At 52.7% G+C, this 22,463-nt stretch overlaps 1 protein-coding gene across 3 annotated transcripts; it reads right to left on the reverse strand.

Moving 5' to 3' along the window:
• Positions 1–154: 154 nt before the first annotated feature.
• On the reverse strand, positions 155–21,894 carry EDN3 (endothelin 3). 3 transcript variants are annotated; one of them, XM_026015103.2, is made up of 5 exons: positions 21,472–21,894; positions 20,589–20,877; positions 5,207–5,380; positions 4,104–4,181; positions 155–1,809 (listed from the first exon to the last, which is right to left on the reverse strand). In XM_026015103.2, exons 1-5 carry the CDS (start codon positions 21,521–21,523, stop codon positions 1,773–1,775), a joined length of 630 nt encoding a protein of 209 aa, XP_025870888.1. In that variant the 5' UTR covers positions 21,524–21,894; the 3' UTR covers positions 155–1,772. The 3 variants fall into 3 exon arrangements, with proteins under 3 accessions (XP_025870888.1, XP_025870890.1, XP_025870889.1); XM_026015105.2 differs by having other exon boundaries at positions 1,675–1,809; positions 4,104–4,195; positions 21,472–21,723; XM_026015104.2 differs by lacking the exon at positions 155–1,809 and having other exon boundaries at positions 3,950–4,195; positions 21,472–21,723.
• Positions 21,895–22,463: the final 569 nt, after the last annotated feature.

A 22,463-nucleotide genomic window follows, 5' to 3' on the forward strand; every position in this document is an offset into this window, starting at 1 on the left:
CTCAAAATTCAAGCAGCCCCACGTTCGCCTCCCTCCATAATTGACTTTGGATGGATTCTACTTCCTGGACTATAACTCCCTCCATCCTCTCCAGAGGTCCATGAAAAGTCGACGTGTAACCATGCATATAACACCGGCGAGAAAAACCCACAAATCAGAGCAAACTTCTAGATTTTTTTTTATTATGCATTTGACAGTATTTTCTGAGTGTTAGCACAACGAATGAACTTCTCTCCAAGACACCATCTTGCCACAGAGCCAAACACTGCATGTGCGTTTTAAAAATGTGATTCAAGCTCTAAGGAATGGGAGTTTGGATCCAGAACACAACTTGAAATCTATGCGCAGCGGCTTTACTTTTAACAGGTCCACATAAAGGAGTTGAAGTAAAGAAGTCAAGTCTCACAATAAATAATTGCTTCTCTAAACTGTACACAATCCTGCCAGCAAACCAGCCCCTTCGGTTTCCTCGTGGTCGATCCTCACTTTTAGACCTATAATAACTTAACATTTGGTCAAGGCCAACGCTCGGTCACCCACCACCTCAAATTTCTCTGCGTGGTGACCCGGGCATGCCTCAAATGCGGGTTCTCGCCTCTCTGCCAGCGGGGGGGCAGGGGGCGGGGGGCAAGGGGGTCTCAGGGAGGTGGCCTGTCCCCAGTGGTGACGGGGCCACCACGGCTTTGCTCCGTCAGATATGCACCATAATCTCGCGCTGGCTGTAAAAGCACAGCTGAAACAGATCGTGAACTGCCGGGCATTACAATCCCCAGTGATTGCCAATTATATAGATAAATAGGAATTTACATAATTTACAAAGAGTTTGCATTTGTGGCTTATTTTGAAGCCATTCCCCAAAGATCCACATTTATTCATGAAAGCAAATATTCGCCCAAATAGCCTGGAGCTGCAGCTGGCTGCCTTTACTGCGGCTCCCCGGGAACAAGGCCTGGGGTCCCCTGGCCTCACTGTCCACGACGACCACAGAAAGCCAGTCCCCGAACGGGCACAGGCTCCCAGCCGCCTGCCCCGGGTTCAAGGCCCACGGATTCTCACTTACTCCTTTCCTGGGCACAACCATCAAGGTTTCTTTTTTCTCTTTTTCTCTCTCTTTTTCAGGTGACATTCTTCCAGTGGGAGCCACGCACAGCTGAAAATCCCTGTCGACATCCTAGAAGCTTCAAAGTCCTCAACTCCCCTGTGGCTACGATCAGCTTCCAGAATCGCCGGCGGGCGCCCTCAGCACTCACACCGCGTGCCCGTCGTGTGTAGGGACGCGGATGTTGCGTGCCCGTGCTCCCGCTCCGTCCGTTACACAGGGACACGTGTTCGCATTTGCAATGTGAGCTTGGACCCAAGTATTCTCCAGGAGAAGCCGACATCCAGCCAGTGGCTTTCCACCGGGCCGAGCCGCTCCAGAAACAATTTCCTGCCTGAAACCCGAGCCGTGGGCGTCAGGCTCCGGGGCACATCTGGGATCATTTTACCCATTAGAGAAACCGGGGCGTCGGGAACGGGGCATTCTCGGGGTCGGGGTGGATTGTTAAGTGACCCTCCGGGTGGGTTTTTCTCGCTGCCGCCCACCCTGGGGCCCAACTGATTCTTGTCCTCTGGAAGGTGGGAACGGGAAGCGGGAAGGAGCAGGGCCTGAGGGACCCCGAGATGGGGTGCTGTAGGCCTGCTTCAGCAGGGGTTCCTGACACAGCAGAGAGGCCAGCAGGGTGCCAGGGAGGCCAGGGGGCGCTGCCGGGCAAGCGTTTGGTGCTGGAGGCCTAGGGCCTGCTCCCTCCATCTGTCCTTGGCTTCAACCTGACTTGGAGAAAGGGGCGCAAGACAAACGGGGATGTTATGCCGCAGGGTTCTTCCCACCGGAAAAAAGTGACTCCCCCGCTCCCTCCCCAGCCCCATTCCCTGCTTCGAGCTGAGCCTTCTCACCCTGGCGCCTCTGGGCAATTTCGGAAGGTGTGAATAAGTCACACAGGGCAGACCAGACACGGCTGCTGGGAGCTGCCCCGCAGCCTGGTCACATCTTTGATTATCGCAAGCTCGGGATGGGGGCAGCTTCCACTCTGAGAACGGGAGACTAGAAATAACTCACTTGAGTCTCGCAAGAAGGTAGGGACCACGACTTATAAGAAAAAGACTTTTCTTCCCAAATAAAGTTCCTACAGGAGCTTTATGTGAATTGTAAAGACCTGGAAGGACAACCTTTCCAGGCCCCGAAGGGACACCTGTGCTACCTTCCTCGTCCTTCGGACATTCGACAGAACAGTAACAGCAGCGACAGTGAAAGCAGCCTCATGCTTTTTCTGTGCAGGGCTCTCTTGCCTGCCTTGGACGTACCCAGCACAGTCCTACCACAATAAGTCCTTTGCCCTTATTGTTCTCCCTACCTGAAATCTCCTCCCCTTCTTCAGCCCTCTGCCTCACACCCTAACTTCCTGCAGGTCCCAAAGCCAAGGACACCTGTTCAGCGAGACCACCCTGTCCACCCAGTCCCCAACAGCAACCACCGCCTGCATGTCCTATCCTGACCCTGCCCTCCTGTTCTCCTTCGTGCATCTCACTCTACCGTTGCATGCACAGGGGCCCCCTCTTACATGTGGTTTCAGTTACGGCCCAGAAGCAGACGTCCCTGCTTCTGACCCAGTGTCAGAAGGTCCCTAGTGGCCTCACACTGTGTCACAGGCCTGCGTATCCAGCTCACTCATCGCTTCACGCAGTATTTTATCGTGTCCCCTCATCACCAGGAGGGTGAGTACAGACCAAGATGTTTTGAGAGACACAGAGAGACCACATTCATGTAACTTTTATTACAGTAGATTGTGATGCTTCTTCTAGTTGATTATGGGTTATTGTCACTCCTTTCTGTGCCTAATTTATAAATCAAACTTTCCCATAGGTGTGTCCGTGGAGGAGAAAACACAGTCCAGACAGAGCTCGATGGTGCCCGTGGTCCCAGGTGTCCACCACAGGCCGTGGATCAGGGGACGACTGCATCTGTCTGCTGTCAGCTTTCCCTCTGTTTAAATTCTGCAAAGACCAACCTATCGCCTTTTCCCCGTTGTGTCCCCGACTTCTAGAACAGTGCCCAGCGCGACGCAGGTGCATGACGCATCTTTGCTGAATGAATGCATGAGTGGAGGAATAAATGATGCAAAGGATGGATGGGTTTAATCACATCCCGCCCTCGCTGAGAGGAGTGTGGGTTTGGGGCGAGAAGAGAGAAAAAGGAGAAAGACCAAAAAGGCAAGGCAGGGACCAGCTGGAGCCTGGCTCGTGCTCTCCTGGGGCCTCTCTCGGCCGCCTCACCTGCCCCCTCCTCTCCGTTTGTATTATGGATGCTGACGGATCTCTCTGGATGCCTAGAAGCCACTGCCACCAATTTGGAAAGCCTCCTGTATACTGAGCATGGTTTAATCTTCCCTTGATCAGTCCCTGTAGGGACCCAAGCCACCTCCAGGCTATTATTATGGACATAAATTACCATCCCATTGCAGATGTGTAGGCGAGCCATTAATAACAATTTCTGATTGATAGAATGACAAATAAACCCAGTTTGGCTGCAGGAAACCCTCAGAATCTCTCCTACAAAAAAGACAAGCGGATTAAAAAAAATAACACCAGTGGGGGGACATGGGGGGCTCGCTGCCAAGCCAAGCTGCTATAATTCACTTCTGTCCAGAATCAGCTGCTGAAAAGAATAAATGATTTCTTTTTTTTGTGGAACGACCACATGTTGCTTCCAGAAAAAGTGACATCTGGGCCCAGGTAGATGAGCCGGGGGTGGGGTGGGGTCGGGTGGTCTCTAAGCAGCAGTGGCCAACTAGCTGTGTCTGGGCCCAGCAAAATGCAGAGCCGGGTGTCACTGCTCTAAAGCTACAAGGGATGCAAGGGGTCAACTGGCCAGGGGAAGGGCAATGACAGTGACTGTCCTAGCCTCAGCCTGCTTTGTCCCCAGAGACAATCTACCCAACGCCCAGTCCCCTGTGATGCAGCGTCCCATGCATGCCAGGACTCCCGCCGGCTGACCTCTCAGACCACATGCCACCCTCACATCCTCCGTGTCCCCAAGGGTGTGATGCCTCAGAAGGAAGTTTCACCTCGTTGGACGCAGCCCCCCGTTGCCACGGCTGGCTGGCTCTTCCTCTTTGTCAGGATTTGTTGCTGTCCTTGAATTCCTGTGGGGAGAGAGCTGCTTTTAATGAATCAACCTGCATTTCCACGTGGCTGGTTTTGCAGTGTCAAACTAGGACTTCCTCTTCCCCACCCACGAGCACATTAGCAGCATTCCCCAAGGACCACATCTCAGGCACAGTTTCCTAGGGTTGAGCACACAGTGGGTGGATTTCGACCAAAGCACAATGTCAACTTGTTCCTCAGTTATTCATCAGATGTTAGGAAGCCAAGAAGAAAATGAGGTTGGCACTGGGGTTTCCAACAGCAGTCCTGGGTCCCTGACCACCACGGCACCTGCCCGTTGAGTGAATGCCAATGTGAATGGCCTCTCTGGGTCAAGCCCGGAGAGGGGTCTTCCAAATTGGGGTCTGCTCATTTATTCAGGTCTGCACAGACTCACAAACTTCTCTTCAGCAGCCAGAGTAGGCTACAGAGTAGGCTTCTCTTCAGTAGCCAGAGTAGGCTTCAGCAGCCAGAGTAGGCTCTCAAACTCAAGGGCCCCTGGGGTCCCCAAAGTAAGATGACAGGTAACGCAGGTGAACACATGCAGCATGTCTCCCTCAGATGTGAGTGGCACCCCCCTCGGTTCCAGCCTCTACTGTCCAAGAGGGGACGTGGGGCCCCATAAGACCAGATGGTCCCATTTGCCGTTTTCGAAGGAACTAAAAATACACATTTGGCAGGGGTGGGTAATTCTTCAATTTTTAAATGTTGGCAACTTATTCAAATTTTGGCAAAGTGCTGGGCCATCCAGAAGTGTGTCTGGAGACCAGACACAGCCGTGGCCACGTTGTGGGCTCCATTCTGAAAGGCAGCAAGGAGACTTGCTCCTTGCTGCACGCAGCGCCCACCTACCCTCCTGGAGCTGAGGGCGCATAGGTGCTGCGGGGAGGCCTGCAGGACCACAGCAGCCAGGGCCTGCCAAGCCCCACCAGACCCCGTGCCCCACCCCACACCCTGCACCCCTGCCCACGCCCCACACAGCAGACTGCCGGGCTGCAGATCTGCCGGGAGATGAGCGTCATACCTGCTGACAGCCAGGGTGCGGGTGCAGAAGTGCAAGCAGGCGCTGTCCTGGCTCTGCACACAAGCGCAGCGCTGTGTCCACTTGGAGGGCTGTGGGCTCTGCGGGAACAGCCCTGTGGACCTCCTGCCGCGGAAGCTCCCCCTGTAGTTGGACAGTCCATAGGGCACAGTCCGTCTGCAAAGGACAGAGCAGCGTCAGGGCTGCATGTGGACAAGCCCGCCCGGCCTCCCCACTTAGGGGGCATCTCCACGGAGCTGGCCATGGCTGGGAGACCCTGGCCGCCGCAGGAGTGATGGGGTGCAGCCACACTTCCAGAACTGGTGTCCACATGCTCCCCCAGGCTTTGGGCCTTAGGAAGCCTCTGCAGGCAATTTTAAGCCCTGTTTTCCCCAAGCACCCCAAAGTGCCCTGGAGCCGAGGGGCCAGAGAGGTGGAGGGCTGTGGGGGAGGAAAGGTGGGCACTGCCCTGGGCCCACCTCTCACACGTCCAGGGTGCCCCCTTCTGGGCAGTTCTAGGGTGTCTCCCTGTTCCCGAGCCCTGTGCAAGGACAGCCGATGACCCACATGCTGGTGCCCCGTGCCTGAGTCTGCCCTCCATACCAGGAAGAGGCCTACCCAGCCCCCAGCCCAAGGCCCGCTGGCCATGCCCTGTCAGCCCGAGGCCCAGTGTCTTCTGTGCACACGTCGCCTCGCCTCGCCGTCTGCTCTGACGGGAATACACAAATGCAATTACAGATGCGTCCTGGCCCCAACGCCGCCGTTTCTTAGAAAACACAAACATCAGAGGACCCCCTGCGCCCTGTAAGACACAGCCAAGGACAGAACTGGCCTTGGGAAAAGGCTTATTTAAAAAGTCTTATTAAAAAGTCTAAAGCTGTTTACCAATCTCATTTATGGTTGGAGCGGGGAGGAGGGTGATGGTGTCATTTGGAACCATTAACATTTGTCTCTTTCTTATGCTCATGTGCATCCAAACCATCACTCTCCAGAGAAGGAAGAAGACTGCCAGGAGGCAGTGTGGTGGAAAAAGTTAAAAGCATATACTTAATTCCTTAGCACTACTGAACAGGACTGGGGGACAAATTGCTAATTACCAGAGGAAATTCTGTGGCCAAAAGTTACTGTTCCAATAGGGCCTGGTTTTCCAAGATGAACCACCTTGGTTTCTGTGAGCCCCATGGAGTATCACCAATCATCCGCCTCAAAGGGGATTCTGACATCCTTTCTGCGTTTTCAAAATAAAATAAAATTGGATTTACTTTAATTCGAAACACATACTATGGAGCCCTTTCAGGGTGGTGGGGGCCGAGTGGCAGTGGAGGGGGCAACTCTCCATGACCTGATGCTCCGAACCAACTTCCCCTTGCTGGGTTGGAGGCCAGAACAAGGGGCATCACAACTCCATTTCCTTTCTCATGCTCTGCATTGTGGTGGGTTCCTACCCGATTGGTAGAAGGTGGGCTCCTCCTGCCCTTGAGGAAGGCCTGGAGTTGAACAGTCTGTGCCCCCAAGATGGGGAAAGTAAGCAGGGTCTGGTCCTGTTCTGAGCTGAACATGTGCTGACACCCCATTTCTTCTCAGGAACAGGGCCAGGGGCGGGCACATGGGGACAAGACATATACAGACACTGCTATAAGGCAGGATTTGGCTAAAGGTGTATTTGTCCAGTAACTGGGCTGCATTAGACCTCAAAGCGTTGACATTAAACCCAGTGCCCATTTCTTGGTGAAAACTACACACAGGAATAACCAAGCTCCCATTTTTCCATCAACAGCAAGACCTGCAATTTTGAAATTGCTGTCAGCTGATTGTGCATTTGTGCGTGCAGAGCCACTCGACTTCAATGAAAACACTCCAGAGTGTTTTAACTAAGGAAACGGAGGCAACGAGGTATTTGTTAATAGAGAAATGCGAAGGCTTTCTCAGCAGCCAAGTGCAAAGAGCTCGTATGCAAATGAACCCTCGTGATTTTCAAAGAGTGTTTACTTTACAGAGAGACACAGCACCCCGTCCTCTTCCCCACAGGAAGGATGAGAAACCCCTGCTACAAGCCCTGGGCATCCAAGTGTGGTCTCCCATGGGCTGACTTCTGCCGGGGTTGGGGGAAGGAGAGAAGCTGAGCAACTGGAAGGTTTAGAAGGTGCCCGAGACCACAGAAGAGCCAACCTCTAGTAAGGCTCCAGGTCCAATGGAGGCCCATCTTCCATGGGTCAACGTTTTTAGTATATGTGCTGCCAAAGCGAACACAGTGGTTCAAAGTTTTTAAATCAATCTGATAAGCTCTTAAATAAGACAGTTCTATCTTTCTACCTGAACAAATATAGCTTTAAAACACCTTGGAAGTCCAACCTTGAATTTAGAATCTTGGGTCTCCTTGCAGTGTTGCAATGTGGCCATTCCAAGGAGGTTTGGCACCCTCTCTTCCACCCTACTCTGTCCTACACCAAGGGGGCCTCATCCACCCCTTGGCCACCCTGAGGGCTTTAGGAGATGTGCCTGGAGCCCTGTCCTATCCCTTGGTGTCAGACTCTGGAACATACCTACTTGCACAGGCCCTGGGAGTGGGCTTGGGGACATTTGGGTAAAGGATTCCAGGATCCCGATTACCTGGAGCACGTTCTAGAAGGGGCTTTAATCCCATGGAGTGGGAGACATGGCCAGAGGAAGGTCAGACATAGCCATTGAACCCACACAGTCCAGGACAGGGGACTACACTGTTTAGACTTAAATGCGGATCATAAGCTCCTCAAGAGTAGAAGGCTGGTCTTTTTCTTTTGTACCTGCCATGGACCCAGCATGAGACTGAGCCAATGAAGACTGTTGACTGAGGAGCTGGTAGTAATTGTGAGATAATCTAGTCTGGTAAGACTGGATTCTTTCTAACCTGTAAAGTTCAACAGCCACAAAATTCATTACAAAGAAATCTCCAACATTTGCCGAGCATATCATACATATATACATATACATATATATGTCTCTAGCATTAGTCTAAGTGTGATGGGGATATAGAAAGGTCTTCAGGATTCATGTCCTATTCCTGGGGTATGAAACCAGGTGGAGGAAACATTACAAGCCAATATATAACAGGTATGTGCAAGGTACACAGAGCACAGAGAAAGGTTAGTTGGTGATTCCATTATTGGGTTGTCAAGCCCTTATGTGATGGTCACTCCACCCTCTCGACAGCTTTCTGATCAACAAAAGGGCTGTTGGCCAGACTGATGCGCCTCACTGCATGTAAAATAGTTAGCAAAGGGCGACCAGTAAATTAATGATAGCTCTTGTTGTTGCTTATGTGGTCTGGGAATTCAAGTGAGTTGTCATCAGGCAGAAAAATCCCACCTACTTGGCCTCCACTTGAGATGTGTGACCAAGTAATAAAGGAGTCAGAGTGCCATATGGCACAACAATGCCATTCTCTGCCACGCTTCCTCCTGTCTGCTCTGTCCATCTGCACGGCCCATCTAAGAAGCACTTGGACTTCATTTGTCTTGGTGCCCTTTCTCATGTTTTAATGTTTCTTCAACAGTGAGTTGGAAGGACCTAATGGTGGAACCATGAAAATGAAGTCCAATTGGCTGAGAACCTTTGATCAGCATACTCTCCAACCAACTGGTGTAGCTACTATTGAACAGGAGGGCTTGGAGAATGCGATTCTTTGTAAAAAGTAGGCAGCTCTTCCATCTGCTCATGTTTCAGTTGTAACACAGAGCTCCATACAAAAGAGAAGCAGATGAGAAGATCAATCCAAATGCTCTTAGATGAAACAAAACAGTCTTCCAGCATACGTCCATATGCGACGTCTAGCGTTATGTGTCTCTGTGTAATAAATTGTCCCTCAACCTACATACATTCATTATTGATCAGCGATGGTGATGCCAGAGTCTTATTTATCACAGTGTTCCTTATTTACCGCTTTTCCCAAATGTCATATATAAATGTTATTAAATATTAAACTTCCAAATCCCCCATATTCATTCTTCATCCATATATCGCACTGAAAGCACTTGATTTCTCTCAGCAAGAAGTTTTTAAATAAGGAAAGTTGGCTTTTGTTTTTGTTTTTGTTTTTTTAGATTTTGTTTTTAAGTTCAGTGTTGCCTTTTCATAAATGAATTAGTGACCTCCATCTTTCTGGTCAGGAAACTGGTGGCTATACCTGAAGTTTAAAGGAGAGATACAGACATTCACCAAGGCCAGCCAAAAGGAGACTCATTGGTCAAAATCTAATTTCTGAGGAAAGTTATGAGACTGTCATTGAAAACTCGGTTTTTACTTCCTTCCATTGAGAGGCATTCAACAAATATCTGCCGAATGTTTTCTGATGCGCAGGCACTAGATGACACTCAGGGGGATCATCGATGAACAAGACAGACAAGTGATCCTACATACCCACACAGCTTTCATCTACTATAAGGGTTAGCAAATTAGCATTTTATGGGTTTCAACCAATCAACAGATGGTTGGTTTTTTTCTTTTAATTTGAAAATTTTACATGAATATCCCAACTCTCAGCTTCTCCTGAATAACTAGAAGCTATACTAACGCCAACCCCGCTCTCCACCATGACAATGATCGTCTGGAGCTGAGCCACAAAGTCAGAGATGGGGCAGAAAGGCTCCATTCTGCCCCAGTCCCTGCCACTCCCGTGCTTCTATACCTTCCCTGCTTTGCTCACTTTTATTCTCTGCCTGACCTTCAGGGGGCATCTGAGTTGACCTGACCACCCGGTCTGGCGGCTTGTCTCATAGAGCAAAGCCACACAGGTCATAGGACAGAGTGACAAAATCAGGACCTGATACAATTTTTATAACTACAGTTGCTCACAATTTTAAAAGTCCGTGTTCCCTCTGAGCGTCTCCGCAAAAAATAGATTGTCTCATTTTGGTCAGAAAGTCAACTTGATGACCTATTCCCTTTGTTCACACTCCCCCTGCTGAAATGGGAAGCAAAGGCAGTTTCACCTGTGGCCCTGGGGCCTTATCGAACAGAGGGCGTGATCCGCAGACCCGCCCCGCCCCCGGACTGGGACGCGAACGACCACCCACTGGCAGGCCAGCACCTGCAGCCATTGGATACCTGTGACCGCTCCCCTGAGAACTTCTCAAGCCCAGCATGCTCTCCAACAACGGCTCCATTTCAGACTTTATTAAAAAGTCTGCTCCTTCAGCAGCAGGCATCACTGACCTGCTCATCCAGGCTTAGAATTTTCCTCTTGGGCAAGGAAGAAAGTGTGGCTCACCTTCACTCCCTGCCTCGGTCCCCTTAGCCAGAAAGAGGCGCTAGGTAAGTGCTCTGCTCTGACTCACATGACAGGAGGCTCACTCACTACAGGATGTGGCCATTCACTTCCACAAGCACCCAGAGCACCTGCTAAGCACAAAGGTGAGGAGATGGGAACACCCCTGTCAGAGGACTTGATAGCCCGGAATTCTCTAGAGCCCAAGGCCAAGCTTGGCTGCCTCATCTCCCGGAATCCAAGTGCTTCTCTTTCCTGGGGTGGGGGTGGGTGATCCCTCCCCACTGTGTGAGGTCTCCGTGAGACCCTCCGTCAATGTCCCTCACCTGCCCCGGTCTAAGGATTCATAAGGTGACCACACTTGGGCACATGAGACCCTGTCTCTCCCAAGACGCCTGATGAGGGCAACTCAATCTCTGAAAGTACCCTGGAGCTGCTCCCCGCCCTGCGGTGTCCATGCCTCTGTGCCCTGGGGGCCCTTGGTCCCAGTCCCTCTCCCACTGCTGGCACTGCTTCTTCCTGTCTGTGTCCTCTCCACAAACGTCTCTGGCATCATGTTAGCTAGACTAGGTTTTCCATGGCTTGTGACCAGTGATGGCTAGCTGATCCAGAACTCATTTTCTTGAGACAGAAGTGACCGTGATCTCTCAGATTTAATAGGAAGACCCAGAGAGTCCCCAGTTGCTGGGGACAAGCAGAGATTTTCTTCATTGCCACAAAACACAAAAGAGTGGGTTCAAAGTCAGGACAAAACCCAGCAAACCAAGCTGGCTGGAGTCCTTTCTTCCCAGTCCTTTCTCCTATAAAATGTTTGCTTTGGCTCCTATTGTCCTTTGGGCAGGTGAGAGCAAGCATACCACTCACTCTCCTCCGTTTCAAGATGCTCAGAGCCCAGCCCCAGACTGTCGGCTGACCACCTCAGAAGGTTCACCCTCCAGCGAACTAGTCCTTGTCCACTCCTCAAACGCTTGTGCAAGTCTGCTGCGGGCCAGGCCTCATGCCAGACAACCCACAGGGGGCCCTTCCAGTCTCCAGGAAAGAAAACAGGCCAGGAAATATAGCTCCTCAGCGACCTTGTTATACAAGCAGAAAACACACACATGCTTTCTGGTTCTAAAGATGACTACAGAGGCCCTGTGCTCACAAACAATGTAAAGTGAATTGGCAATTTGTAGCTTTGCCTCCACTGCAGAAGATCCTCGCGTCTTAAAGTTGGAAGACCCCAAGACAGAGATTGCCTGCCCCCCACCAGCCCGTGTGGAAAGTCCTCCTCCTGCAGCCCCCCAAACAGCCAGTGAGCTTACAGTATTTGAAAACATCAAAAGTGAGCAATGTGTTGTGTGTTGGTAGTTAATTTTTTTTGTTTTTTTTAGGATGCTACCCTACCAAAGGCTGGGGAGGGGGGACGTTTGGGTTCATCCAGGACTGAACTGTTTGGAAATATCACTGGAATCATAGGCATGTTCAGAGTCTGTTGAGCATTGACCCCCACCAATCAGAGCCAAGAATGAGGGTCGATTCCACAACTCTACTGTAATGTGGCTTGCTTCTTGTCCCCTGGGGTTGGCAACACCAGACCTTTCCACCTGGAGCCACTGACCCTTTCTGCCTTGTTCCCTTCTGCACCCAGGGCAGTGGAGGCAGTGTATGGCTCAGAGCCGTGCTCAGAAATACCTCAGTATCTCAGCAATCACTGCGTGTTGTATGAATGAGGGAAGGAAGGAGTGAGGTCTAAATTACCTGTTACTTCTGGCCCACATCCCATCTCCCACATGTACTGGTTTCTTGGCTGATTTCTTGGATTTCTACTGTTGCCATCAACTGGCCCGCCTTAGAGGGTTTTTCCCAGAGACAAGACATCTCGAGATGGAGGGGGAGGTACTGGAAGCTCCTGCCGGCCACACCACTGGCATGAGGGAGAAACCAGGTTGCACAAATGATCAAGACACCAGAAGTGACACGAGTGGCTTCACTAGGAAGACCCGCATTTCTGGTCCAAACAGAAGACTAGCTCGGTGAGGGTCCCCAGTGACCACCTTCCCTCCGGGCCTGAGAAAGGAAAGGGCCACTGGGTCTCTGAAATGTCCATCCAGCTCCACATTCTACCTAGAGACTCTCCAATACCTGCATCCCTCAGTCTCCAAACAGCACGGCTGCCGGAGCTGGCATGATGCTTCACTCCAATAATAAAACCACAGCTAAATGCGGGGTCCCTGCCCCCTAAGCCAAGAGGCTCCAGGGCTCAACACCTGTACATGTAACGCTTCCGCCTATACTGTTATGTCCCACTACCATATAAACAAGCTTAAAAATAACGCCAAAGCCACAGACTTTTTCAGAGTCTGTTGGCCTTTTCAGGCCACCAGCTCCGTAGAACACTGGCATATCCCTCCCGAAAACACCGCCACACGCCCACTAAAGGAGACACGGAGGCACGAGGGGTCAAAGGAAAGAGGAACAGAAAAAAGCTCCTTGCTTGCAGTGTGGTGTGAGATCGCCAGGAGCTACGGCTCAAAAAGGAAGTTAGGGAAACAAACGCCACCACTATGTGGGGAATGAAAGCGTCTACGAAATCCTACAGATTAGTTGGTTTCCCTCCATCTGGCGCGGCCCAAATGCGTGCATGGGGAGAAGGCTGGAGTTTCTCCCCCAGCCCCCCGTGACCCTAACGGATTCCAGGTCGAATGTAGGCAATTCTATGTCTGTCTGGCATGGCCTCATTAGAAGTTTATGCAAAGCTGCAGACAGATGTGGCTCAAAATAGTTCCCAGCCGTGGAAAGAGTGGCGGTAAAATAAGGAGCAGGTACTTTTTTTAAGGATGGGGGGTGGCGGTATTTGCAGGAGGATAAAAAAAGAAAATACAGACACCATCATACATCCTTTAAATAATCCACAGTAAGCCAGAGAAGACACCCTTGCTAATTTTGAAGAGATTTCACTGTAAGGCTGGAAAATGCTACTGAACAAAGACCCACTCGCCAGCGCGACTGTAACAAAGACTGCTTTTCCTCCTAATCTAGTTGTTTGTGTCCTTGGGTCGTGTCCTTCAGGGAGCTCTGATGCATTGGTCACTCGCCTCAAACTAACAATAGTTAAGTCCCTGAAGGGATACAGGCTTTACCCCCAAACGAGAACCCAATGTTGGGATCCTGGCAAGGTGAGGGAGGCAAGCCAGGCATGCATGGTGTGGGATCATATACTACAAATGTTGGTATTTTTTAATGATGAACTTTCTGCTTTAATTTTTTTTAAATATTGCCTTAATATCCCATTTATGTTTACTACAGACTCTTGGGCACATCCCTGAAGACCACCCTTGAGGGAGTGTGTCCCTGGCCTCACCCCAGCCTCCACCCTGCAAGAAACCCATGGAAAACAGTCCAGGAAAGATACACACATCTCTGATTTCTCGCTGACCTGCTTCCGACTTTTGGCAGAACTTGTACACTTCCCAAGCCATAGGCAGAACAGGGCCATTTGTGCCATTGTCACTTTGGGCTTCCTTGCCTCTTATGGCCTCCCGAAATGAATCTGTTTCATTTTTGAAGTTACTGGGCCAGGACACAGGGCTTACTGCCCACTGAGTCATCCTGCTAAGTCAGCCCTGAGCAGGCTGTAAAAGAAGAGAAGGCCTATGCCTCTCAGCCTTCAGACAAGTTCTCCAAAAGCTCTGGCGTCCCAAGGCTCCCAGCTGGCGCAGCTGAGAAGGGCAACTGGATACCCTTTTCTGCTGTCAGTCCATTTGAGCCGCACTTGCTGGGGACACAGGGGTTTAGACGCACCCCAAACTGTGTCTGGACGAGCAGCTCTTCCTTCGCAGTAAGACAGGCTCCTATCCCACGTAGGGGAAAGTATGTGCACATTCAATTCGAAGGAACTTTGTTTCTATCAGAAACAAGACACAGAATGAGAGCCGGCCACCTCCTCAATGTGGCAGGCTAAGCAGTGCTTTCCTTCCCAGGGCTGCCTAGAGGTATGAAAGGTGCGTGGAGGTGCTGGGGGTCGGGGCCAGCCAGGGCGCTGGAGCAGAGAGTGGGGCTGGCCTCCAGCACAGCCGCAGGGCCTCCTGGAGGAAAGCGCTGTTTGCTCCCAGCTTCCTTTGTTTTAAATTCTTGCAGGAATAAACCACACCAGAGATGTCAGAGCCTTTCACCTGCCTTCAGATTTAAGGCCAAGTTCCCAGCTGTGAGGTCCCTTTCATCTAGCAGAAACCCAAATTCTCCCCCCAGGGTCACACCAGGTCAAGCCCTTCGTTCCAAACCTTCTTGCTACAAAGCAAATTGCCCCTCGCCTCAAGTCACTCCCTCGTCGTGGGGTTCGGCTGTGTTTAGGCCTACCCCATCTCTGCTCCCACCACCTTAGCCTCCTCACACCTCCCCTGGGGCACAGAAGGGGGATCTCAGTCTCTGTGACCCCTATGGTGGGCTTGTCTGGTGTGCACCAGCCTCTTCCACAAACTGAGACTTAGCCCCAGGGCCCTCTACTTCTAAAGACCTATCTTGCCTCCTCAGAGATACACAACTTGGACTCAAAACCAGGATCTAAACATTTACGAGATTTCAAAGGATGCAGAAATGGTTACACGGGAGACAAACTCACACAAAGTCAAGCAAAACCATCATGGGTCAGAACCCCACGTCCAAACTCACGTCCAGTCTGGCCAACAGCAGCTTCTCTCACGGGTCCTGCTCACTGGCGCACCGAGAGTGGTTCTCTGTAAACCAGTGTGCAGAGTGTCTCCAGGAATCGCTTCCCGGCGGTGCCTTCCAGGCCCTGGGCAGGGTCCTCTGTCCACAAACCCCAAAGCTCCATGTTTGCTCCGGGGAGCACAGGAGCATGTAGACAGACCCCTCACCAGGACTTCACCAGGAGGCACTTAACAAACCGGTTCTAAACTCATCAGTGAAATCATCCCGAAAGGCCAGAGCCCAGTGGCCGCTCACACCACCCCACTAACGGAGGGAGCCTCTGGTCAGTGCCTCCAGAGGACACCAAGCCCCAAACATTCCAGTGATTTGCCCAGGGTAGAGGGAAGCAATAGAAAACAGGAGAGGTAGAAAGGGCGGGACCAAGTCTCACTGAACCTGGAACAACCTTTGGCCAGCGTCCTTATCAGGCTACTTATCGGCAGCAGAGGCAGCCAGGCACACCTTTACCCCAGGTCCGTACACCTTATTCTAATGGAATGCTAATAGACCGCCTACCTGGCCATTGAGGGTGCAGCTCGCTCAGTGCGGCTCCCACTCAGGAGCTGGGGCAAGACCCAGGATGGATGGTCCATGGAGGTGACCTCCACTGTGCCAGAGAAAGAACCTTGTACTCACTGGCACCCTCCAACCACAGAATGGGGTACGGCAGGCAGGATGGGCCATGGCCACCACCCCCAACAGGGTTTACAGTCCCCAGGTGGCACAGCTATCCTGATGGTCATGTCTTCACTATATTGAGTGTTCATAGATTCCATGTCCCATCTCCTTTCTGGTGTCCTCCTCACACGTCCTCATTCTGTGTCAACGTTGGCCATCCTCCTCCTCCTCCTCCTCCTCCTCCTCCTCAGCACTGTGATTATCAAGAGGGCCAGGAAGAGTTTGTCTCCATGCCTGAACAGCTGCATCTCCAGCATGGGTCATGGGTGGGGGGAATCACACAGAGGGGAGACAGCTGGCCTTGCATCAGCAGGAGGCTGGGGTTCTGGATCCATCCATTTCACTGGAACGTTCTAACATTTGGAATGCCTCTTCTTGGAAATGTGAACATGACTTTCTTGAATAAGACAGGGGCAGAGATGAATCTGTGGTATTGCTGCCTTTTGTGGCAAAATACATTAAAATACAAGTTTCAATGTTTTTTTAATTACCCTTTTCTTTTCTTTTCTTCTTTTCTTTTTTTACTCTACTTCTTTGGGGAGTAAAAGAACCCAAAACAAATGTCATTCTTGCTGGACTGAGTCAGTGAGGCATGCTTTGAAGAAGCCAGGGTGGCAGGTTGGTCATCTTGTGAGATCACTATCCCAGAGTCAGACTGGCATTGGAATCTCACCCAGGGGACATTGAGAGAAGGCCCCACACACCCAGGTGACACAGCTAGTCAGCCAGGACACAGAGCAGAGCGCCTGGGTCTGGCGCCTTCTCACGAGTAGGGGTTATAGAGTCTAGATTTTCCACCACAGTTGAGACTCCAAACATGCACACCATTCTTTTCATAAATACATTCCTCCTGGTCATGAGATCACATGGCTTGGAGTTTTGTTTGGAAAACATGGTCACCATCACAGTACACAATGCCTCTCCCTCATTATGTGCTTGGCTGGATTAGCAGATGGCAGGTTCTCTCAGTTCCCGGAACAAAGTGGAAGGAACACAGAGGAGCTCCTTGCTGGGTATCCTGCAGTTCCACCGGCCATTTGATGGATGGCTCACTCCCCAGCCAGGTGGATGGTGGTGGGAAGAGAGGGATTAATTTTATGTGTCAACTTAGCTGGGCCACCAGAGCCAAATATTTGGTCAAATGCCAATCTAGACGTTGCTGAGAAGTTTTTTTGTTTGTTTGTTTGTTTGTTTGTTTGTTTGTTTTTTAGATGTGATTAACATTTAAATCAGTAGACTTAGGGTAAAGCAGATTACCCTCCAGGAGGTGGATGGGCCTTGTCTAATCAGTCAAAGGCTTTCATGGAAAAACCCGGTGGTGCCTGAAGAGGGAGGAGTTCTGCCTCCAGAGTTGAGGCTGCAACATCACCTGCTGTATGTGTACATGTGTGTGCGTATTTATACAGGCATGTCTGCACACACACATGCACACATACGCCATCCTGTGAGTTCTGTCTCTCCGGAGAACCCGACTAATACAATCCCACACTGTGTCCTAGGACACTCCTGGTGTTCAAGCATCATGGTGAACAGCCCCAGGTGTACAAGCATGTAAGCACGTGGACTACTTGTTCACTACTTCTCCCTAGTTATCTTATTCTTGGCAAACTCTCCACAATCATAAGATGGGTTGTGTTTCTCTGATTTGGAGTTTTGTTTCTGTTTTTGTTGGCAGTGGTGGGATTGCTTGTGGGGGAGAGGGAGAGCTCCCTAACATGGCTAAAGAAAGTCATGAAACCCACACGGTGCCACGGACCAGCTGTGGCCTCAGCCGCCTCCACAGGCCTAGGAAGTGCAAGCCGTCCAAGACACATTTGGTTCCTCTTTGGGGCCACAGACTTCCTGGAGGCTACAGCGGAAGTTACGGGCAACACCCCTCAAAAAATGCACATTCCCACATGTGTCTGCCGGGCTGTATGGGCCTCTGGTTAGCATCCACACACTCTGGAACAAGAAGCCTCATTCCTGGGAGAAAGCATGCAGATCAGAACCTCAGTGACACTGAGGAAAAGGACGAACCTCCAGGCAGCAGGGCTTAACCAAAAGCCAACCAGCATTATTGAACACGGGATGTGTGCAGAGACGGCTGACCAAGCTGAGGTCTGGAAGAAGTAAGCACGTAGGGGGGTGAGAGAGAGCCAGCGACCTCAGCTCTTACACCCACAAGACACTTCAGGAGTCCCTGGTCTCTCAGGCCCTCACTGGATATTGACCTTCCACAGAAGATGCATAAAGAGTCTCGGCAGTACTTTGCATGTCCCACCTGCAGCTTGCAGGTCCTTACATGCAGTGCAAGTGACCTGCAACCCTGCAGGTATCCTACCCAGGCAGAGGAAGACTGTGGGGTCTATCCAGGCCAGTGGCAGGGCCTGGATGCACATTACACGCTCGAGAAGTCTCCACAGACCAGGAGGGTCTGCAACAGGGAGTGGGTAGGGAAACAGACGGGAACCCAGAAAAGAGCTCGTTACTCTCCACTTTCAGCCCAATTCAGCGATGTTTCATCCTGCCATTTCTCCAAAGGCCCACATTCTCTGTCCCTAGAGCCCATTTTCTCACATTACAATCTTGTCCAAGATGTTTAAAGATAGCAAATGGATCTGTCTATGAATCTATCGAGTTTTGGAAGGAAAGGAAGAAAGGGAAGGAGGGAGGCAACCATGGGGCAGGGGGTGGGAGGGAGGAAGAAAAGAGAAAGAGCATCTGGAAAAACCTTCCTTATAAAAACTATTTTGCTTGTCTAACTTCAAAATGTTCATCTGGCTGTTGTCATTTTTGTTGCACACAGAACTCTCAACACCATATTTAATCCTTCTTTCCTAGTGTCTACAATGAATCAGGGTCAGGAAGGAGGGGAGGAGGTCAATCTAACTGTGAGGGGGATGTCAGCAAGTTGGCTGCCCTAGAAAAAGTCAAAGGTCCGTGGATTCATATAAGACAACTTGGAATTACGAGCTAGGGCTTCAACAGATCAGAGGGCATTTGCTGAGCCTCTCAGGCACATGGCAAGCAGTCAGTCCTCCAGCTGGTGCCAGGAGCCTGGCAACAAGCAGAGTATGGAAGTAGACTCCAAACCCTCTCCTTCCTCCTCTCTTCTCTCCTCTGCCCCAGCCCCCCTGCCCCTAATCAGTTGGCTTTCCTTTCTCCTTCTGCATTGACAGCTTGGGACTCTAGCAAAGGTGAGACTCAATCCCTGCGTCCTGGATTCTGAGAAGATAGTTTGGTCAGATCACAAGGCCAGGGGGGTAGGAATCAGAAAGGACAGGTGTCAGGGTGATGGAGGCTGCAAGAAGAGGAGACTCTGGGCATTATCTGAGAATAGAAGGAGCCCCACCCCCACTGCACATCACACTCTTCTTCCTCACAAAGGTGAGGCTGCATCCTCTTGGCCCTGGGCTGACTCTGCATGGACATGCAAACTGGAGCCTCTGGTTCAAAAAGAGTTAAGAATTCCAGGATAGTGTTAAACTGAGCATGAGTCCCTCTGAGCCTGGACCCTGAGCAAATGTCAAGATGGTTTAGTGAAGGCAGCCCTGTCTGCCATTCTGGTGTAATTGGGTCACTTTCCAAATCTGTCCCAGATGCGCTTCGAGATGCTGTCACCTGGTCTGAAAGCTACTTGACCCTTCAGGAATACCCTCCTTGGCCCCTCATTCTGCAGGTGTTCATGAAACAAGGTGGGTAAGAGAGCCTGTCGAAGCTGTCACCCACTGTGCTCAGAGGTTTGAAGGTGAAGGAAGCCATGGGGACATGAATCAAGGTGGCTCCAAACATAACAGCAAAGCTGCCATTCCTAGGGAAAGCTCCTCCATAAGAATCCCTAGTAGGGCACCAGCAGGAGTCCCACGAGGTCCCAGGAACACCTGGGAAATGGAACATGGAGACATCTGGTCCAAGTCCCAGATTTTAGGGTTCAGGATGGCAAAGCCCAGAAGGCAGGTAACCAGAGCAAGGTCAAGCCCTCTTTCCTGTTTGTAAGGTGATGTTTCTGCAGAGGAAGGTTCCCAGATGGAGTAAGTGAATGGGGGACACTGTCAAATCCTCCCACCACCAAGCGCTCTCGACCCCATGGTATTGGAAGAAGGTTGACTTTACAGCGAGGCAGACCCCAGGACTCCAGGTGGCACTGGCCTTGGTCCCACAGTAAGAGTTCTCAGGGGCTGGAAGGGAGGAGGAGAGACCGTCTGTGGCAATCAGGTGGCAGTGGGCAGCAGTGGGCAACATGGGTGACAGGGGTCAGCCCGGTGGCAGGACCAGTCAGCACTCCAGCCCTGGGAGGATAGGAGCCTGGTACCCTGTGGGACTTCACATTTCCTGGGAAGGTTCCACCAGGCCCTGCCAAGCCCACCCCTGCACTCTCTGGAGAGCAGGCTGCTTTCAAGGAATTTGAAACTCCTTGAAGCCTGGTAGGGTCGAGGGCAGGGGGCCCATTCAGCCCCTGGGGCAGGAGATAACTTTCCTCCATCCAAGAAGGACTTCTCAGGTGTCTAATCCCTCTGGCCAGCTCATTTGTCTCAGAGGGAGGGCTCCCCCTTCCACCGGATCAGAAACTCTGAGATTGGGTTTCTCCCAGGCCAGGCCCTCAGAGGGGCTGGGAGCCACACCCCTGACCTGCAGACCAGGCCTGAGCTGGCAGGAGGCCCCAGCAAGAGCTGGAGGCTGTGCCAGGGTCGGCTCCGGGCTGACCTGGCAGGGGTGGGATGAGGACCTCCAGGAGCGAAGATGCGGGCCGGCCCTCCCAATCACTTCCCACCACCCAGGGCTAGGCTGACTCACTCAGGAGTGTTGATCCAGATGATGTCCAGGTGGCAATAGTAGACACACTCCTTGTCCTTGTATGTGAAGCAGGTACAGCGCCTCGCGCGGTGGTGCACAGGACCCCCCTTGGATGCCTGCTCCCCATACCGACCTGGTTCTTGCTCCTGCTCGGGGCTTCTGGGACTTGGACCTTGCACTGCGGTCATGGCCACAGGCTCCTGGATGTCCCCCTCAGATCTGGCTGTAGGGGGGGTCCCGGGCACGCCGCTTTTGCCAGTGTCCCCAGGCTGGGGGCAAGGTACCAATCCTGCAGGAGGCAGATTGAGAGGCTCCTGAGCTCCTGGGTGTGCAGACACCCCCCCCACACACACACACCACCACCACCCTACCCAAAAACCCGGGGGGGGCGGGGGGGAAGGGGACAACCAAACTTTCTGCAAAGTTTGCGGGCCAGTTGCACTTTCTGTAACGTCTGCAAGCTCTGCCACACATTCTGAAAAGTTTGCACAGTTTTCCAAGAGTTTACAAGTTATGTGCATACTTGGTGGAAAGCCTGCGAGCTATTTTCACTTTCTGCAAAGTCTGCAAGGTATTCGCTCCCGTTGAAAACTTCGCGATCATTTTCGCACGGTTTCGGAAGAGCTGGCAAACTTTTTTGAAAAGCTCCCAACTGTCTGAAACCTTCACCGCGGCCACCAGGGCGGGCAGCATCCCTGGCTTGCCGGTGGGCTGCAACCTCCGGAGCCCCCCGGCAGTCGCGCTCCCGCCGGCCCCTCGGCCCGCCCCCAGGCGCCTCCGGGGGTGGCGAGCCCGGGCCGCGGCTGCTCCCCCGGCGCATCCATCCTTCCCCGCGCCCCCGGCCCGGGTCCTTTTGTGTGCGCCGCCCCGCCCGCCCGCTTACCTGCGGCGGAGGTCACCGTGAGCCCGAAGAGGAGCCACAGCCCCGGCTCCATGAACCCCGGTGGGGCGCGGGGCACCGGGCCGGGAGCGCGGACGCCTGTGGCCGAGAGAAGGCTCCGGGCCGGCCCAGCGGCCTCGCCCTCCGGCTGCGGCTGCGGCTGCGGCTGCGGCGGCGGCTGCGGCTGCGGGGTCGGAGCCCGGCGCTCGCTCGCTGCGTCCCGGCCGCGGTCACACTCTTGAGCGCGCGCTGCCCATCCCTGCGCGGGCCGGCTGTGGGCTCGGGCTTTTCTGGCGCCCGCACCACCCCCTCGCTCCCCGCCCCCCGGAGGGGCTGGGGCCGCCGCGCGGGGCCTTTGAACCCGGGGCGCGCCGGGGGTCGCCTCCCCGCGCTGGGGGGGAGCGGGGGCGGCGCGCGGGGGCGGCGGGCGCGGTGGGCGCCGAGGGCGGGGGCCGCCGTGCCGAGGCCAGGCGCGCGCACACTCACACTCATGCACACGTGTGCACACGCACACGCGCGCTCCCACTCTCACGCGGCCGCCTCGCTGCCCCTGGACCTGCAGCTCCCACCCACAGCCACGCCAGCGGTAACAGGCTGCTTCGGGAGGCTGCGGGCTTTTATCTCAGGGGCCATGGGAAAGCAACATTTCTCAGTGTTCGCCTAATGACACCTTGCCCTTGCACAGACCGTCCTGCCAAGGCCCTGGGCGTACTTTACACTCGTGACTCACGGGCACGGGCAGTGTCTCCCTGCCTCTCCCAGGAGCTCAGAGCCAGTGGGTGTGGGCAGTGGCAGGGGAGCAAAGTCAAGCCAGAAGCAGGTTGGCGGTCTGGGCCCCCTGCACAGAAGAGGGGCTTCAGTAAGTCCCTCCCCCGGGGCCCGTTCCCTTCAAGGCTTTCCAAGTGTCCAAGTGTGATGTGTGGAGGCTCACCTGAGTCTTGTCCTCTGCCCTGAGCAGCACAGAAGACAAGGGTTGCCTTATTTTGTGGTGACCA

This window comes from Vulpes vulpes, chromosome 14 (genome assembly GCF_048418805.1).
Source record: "Vulpes vulpes isolate BD-2025 chromosome 14, VulVul3, whole genome shotgun sequence".
In the NCBI taxonomy this organism is placed as follows: domain Eukaryota; kingdom Metazoa; phylum Chordata; class Mammalia; order Carnivora; family Canidae; genus Vulpes; species Vulpes vulpes.

What these genes read in the sequence shown, in the direction of transcription:
- EDN3 (XM_026015103.2), bottom strand. Translation starts at nt 21,523, where the DNA reads ATGGAGCCGGGGCTGTGGCTCCTCTTCGGGCTCACGGTGACCTCCGCC. An exon ending in ATCTGGATCAACACTCCTGA is followed by an intron (nt 5,381 to 20,588) that starts GTGAGTCAGCCT and finishes TGTCCTTTGCAG; the next exon opens with ACGGACTGTGCCCTATGGAC. An exon ending in GGGGGGCTGCGTCCAACGAG is followed by an intron (nt 1,810 to 4,103) that starts GTGAAACTTCCT and finishes TCTCCAAGTCAG; the next exon opens with GTTGAAGCCAAGGACAGATG.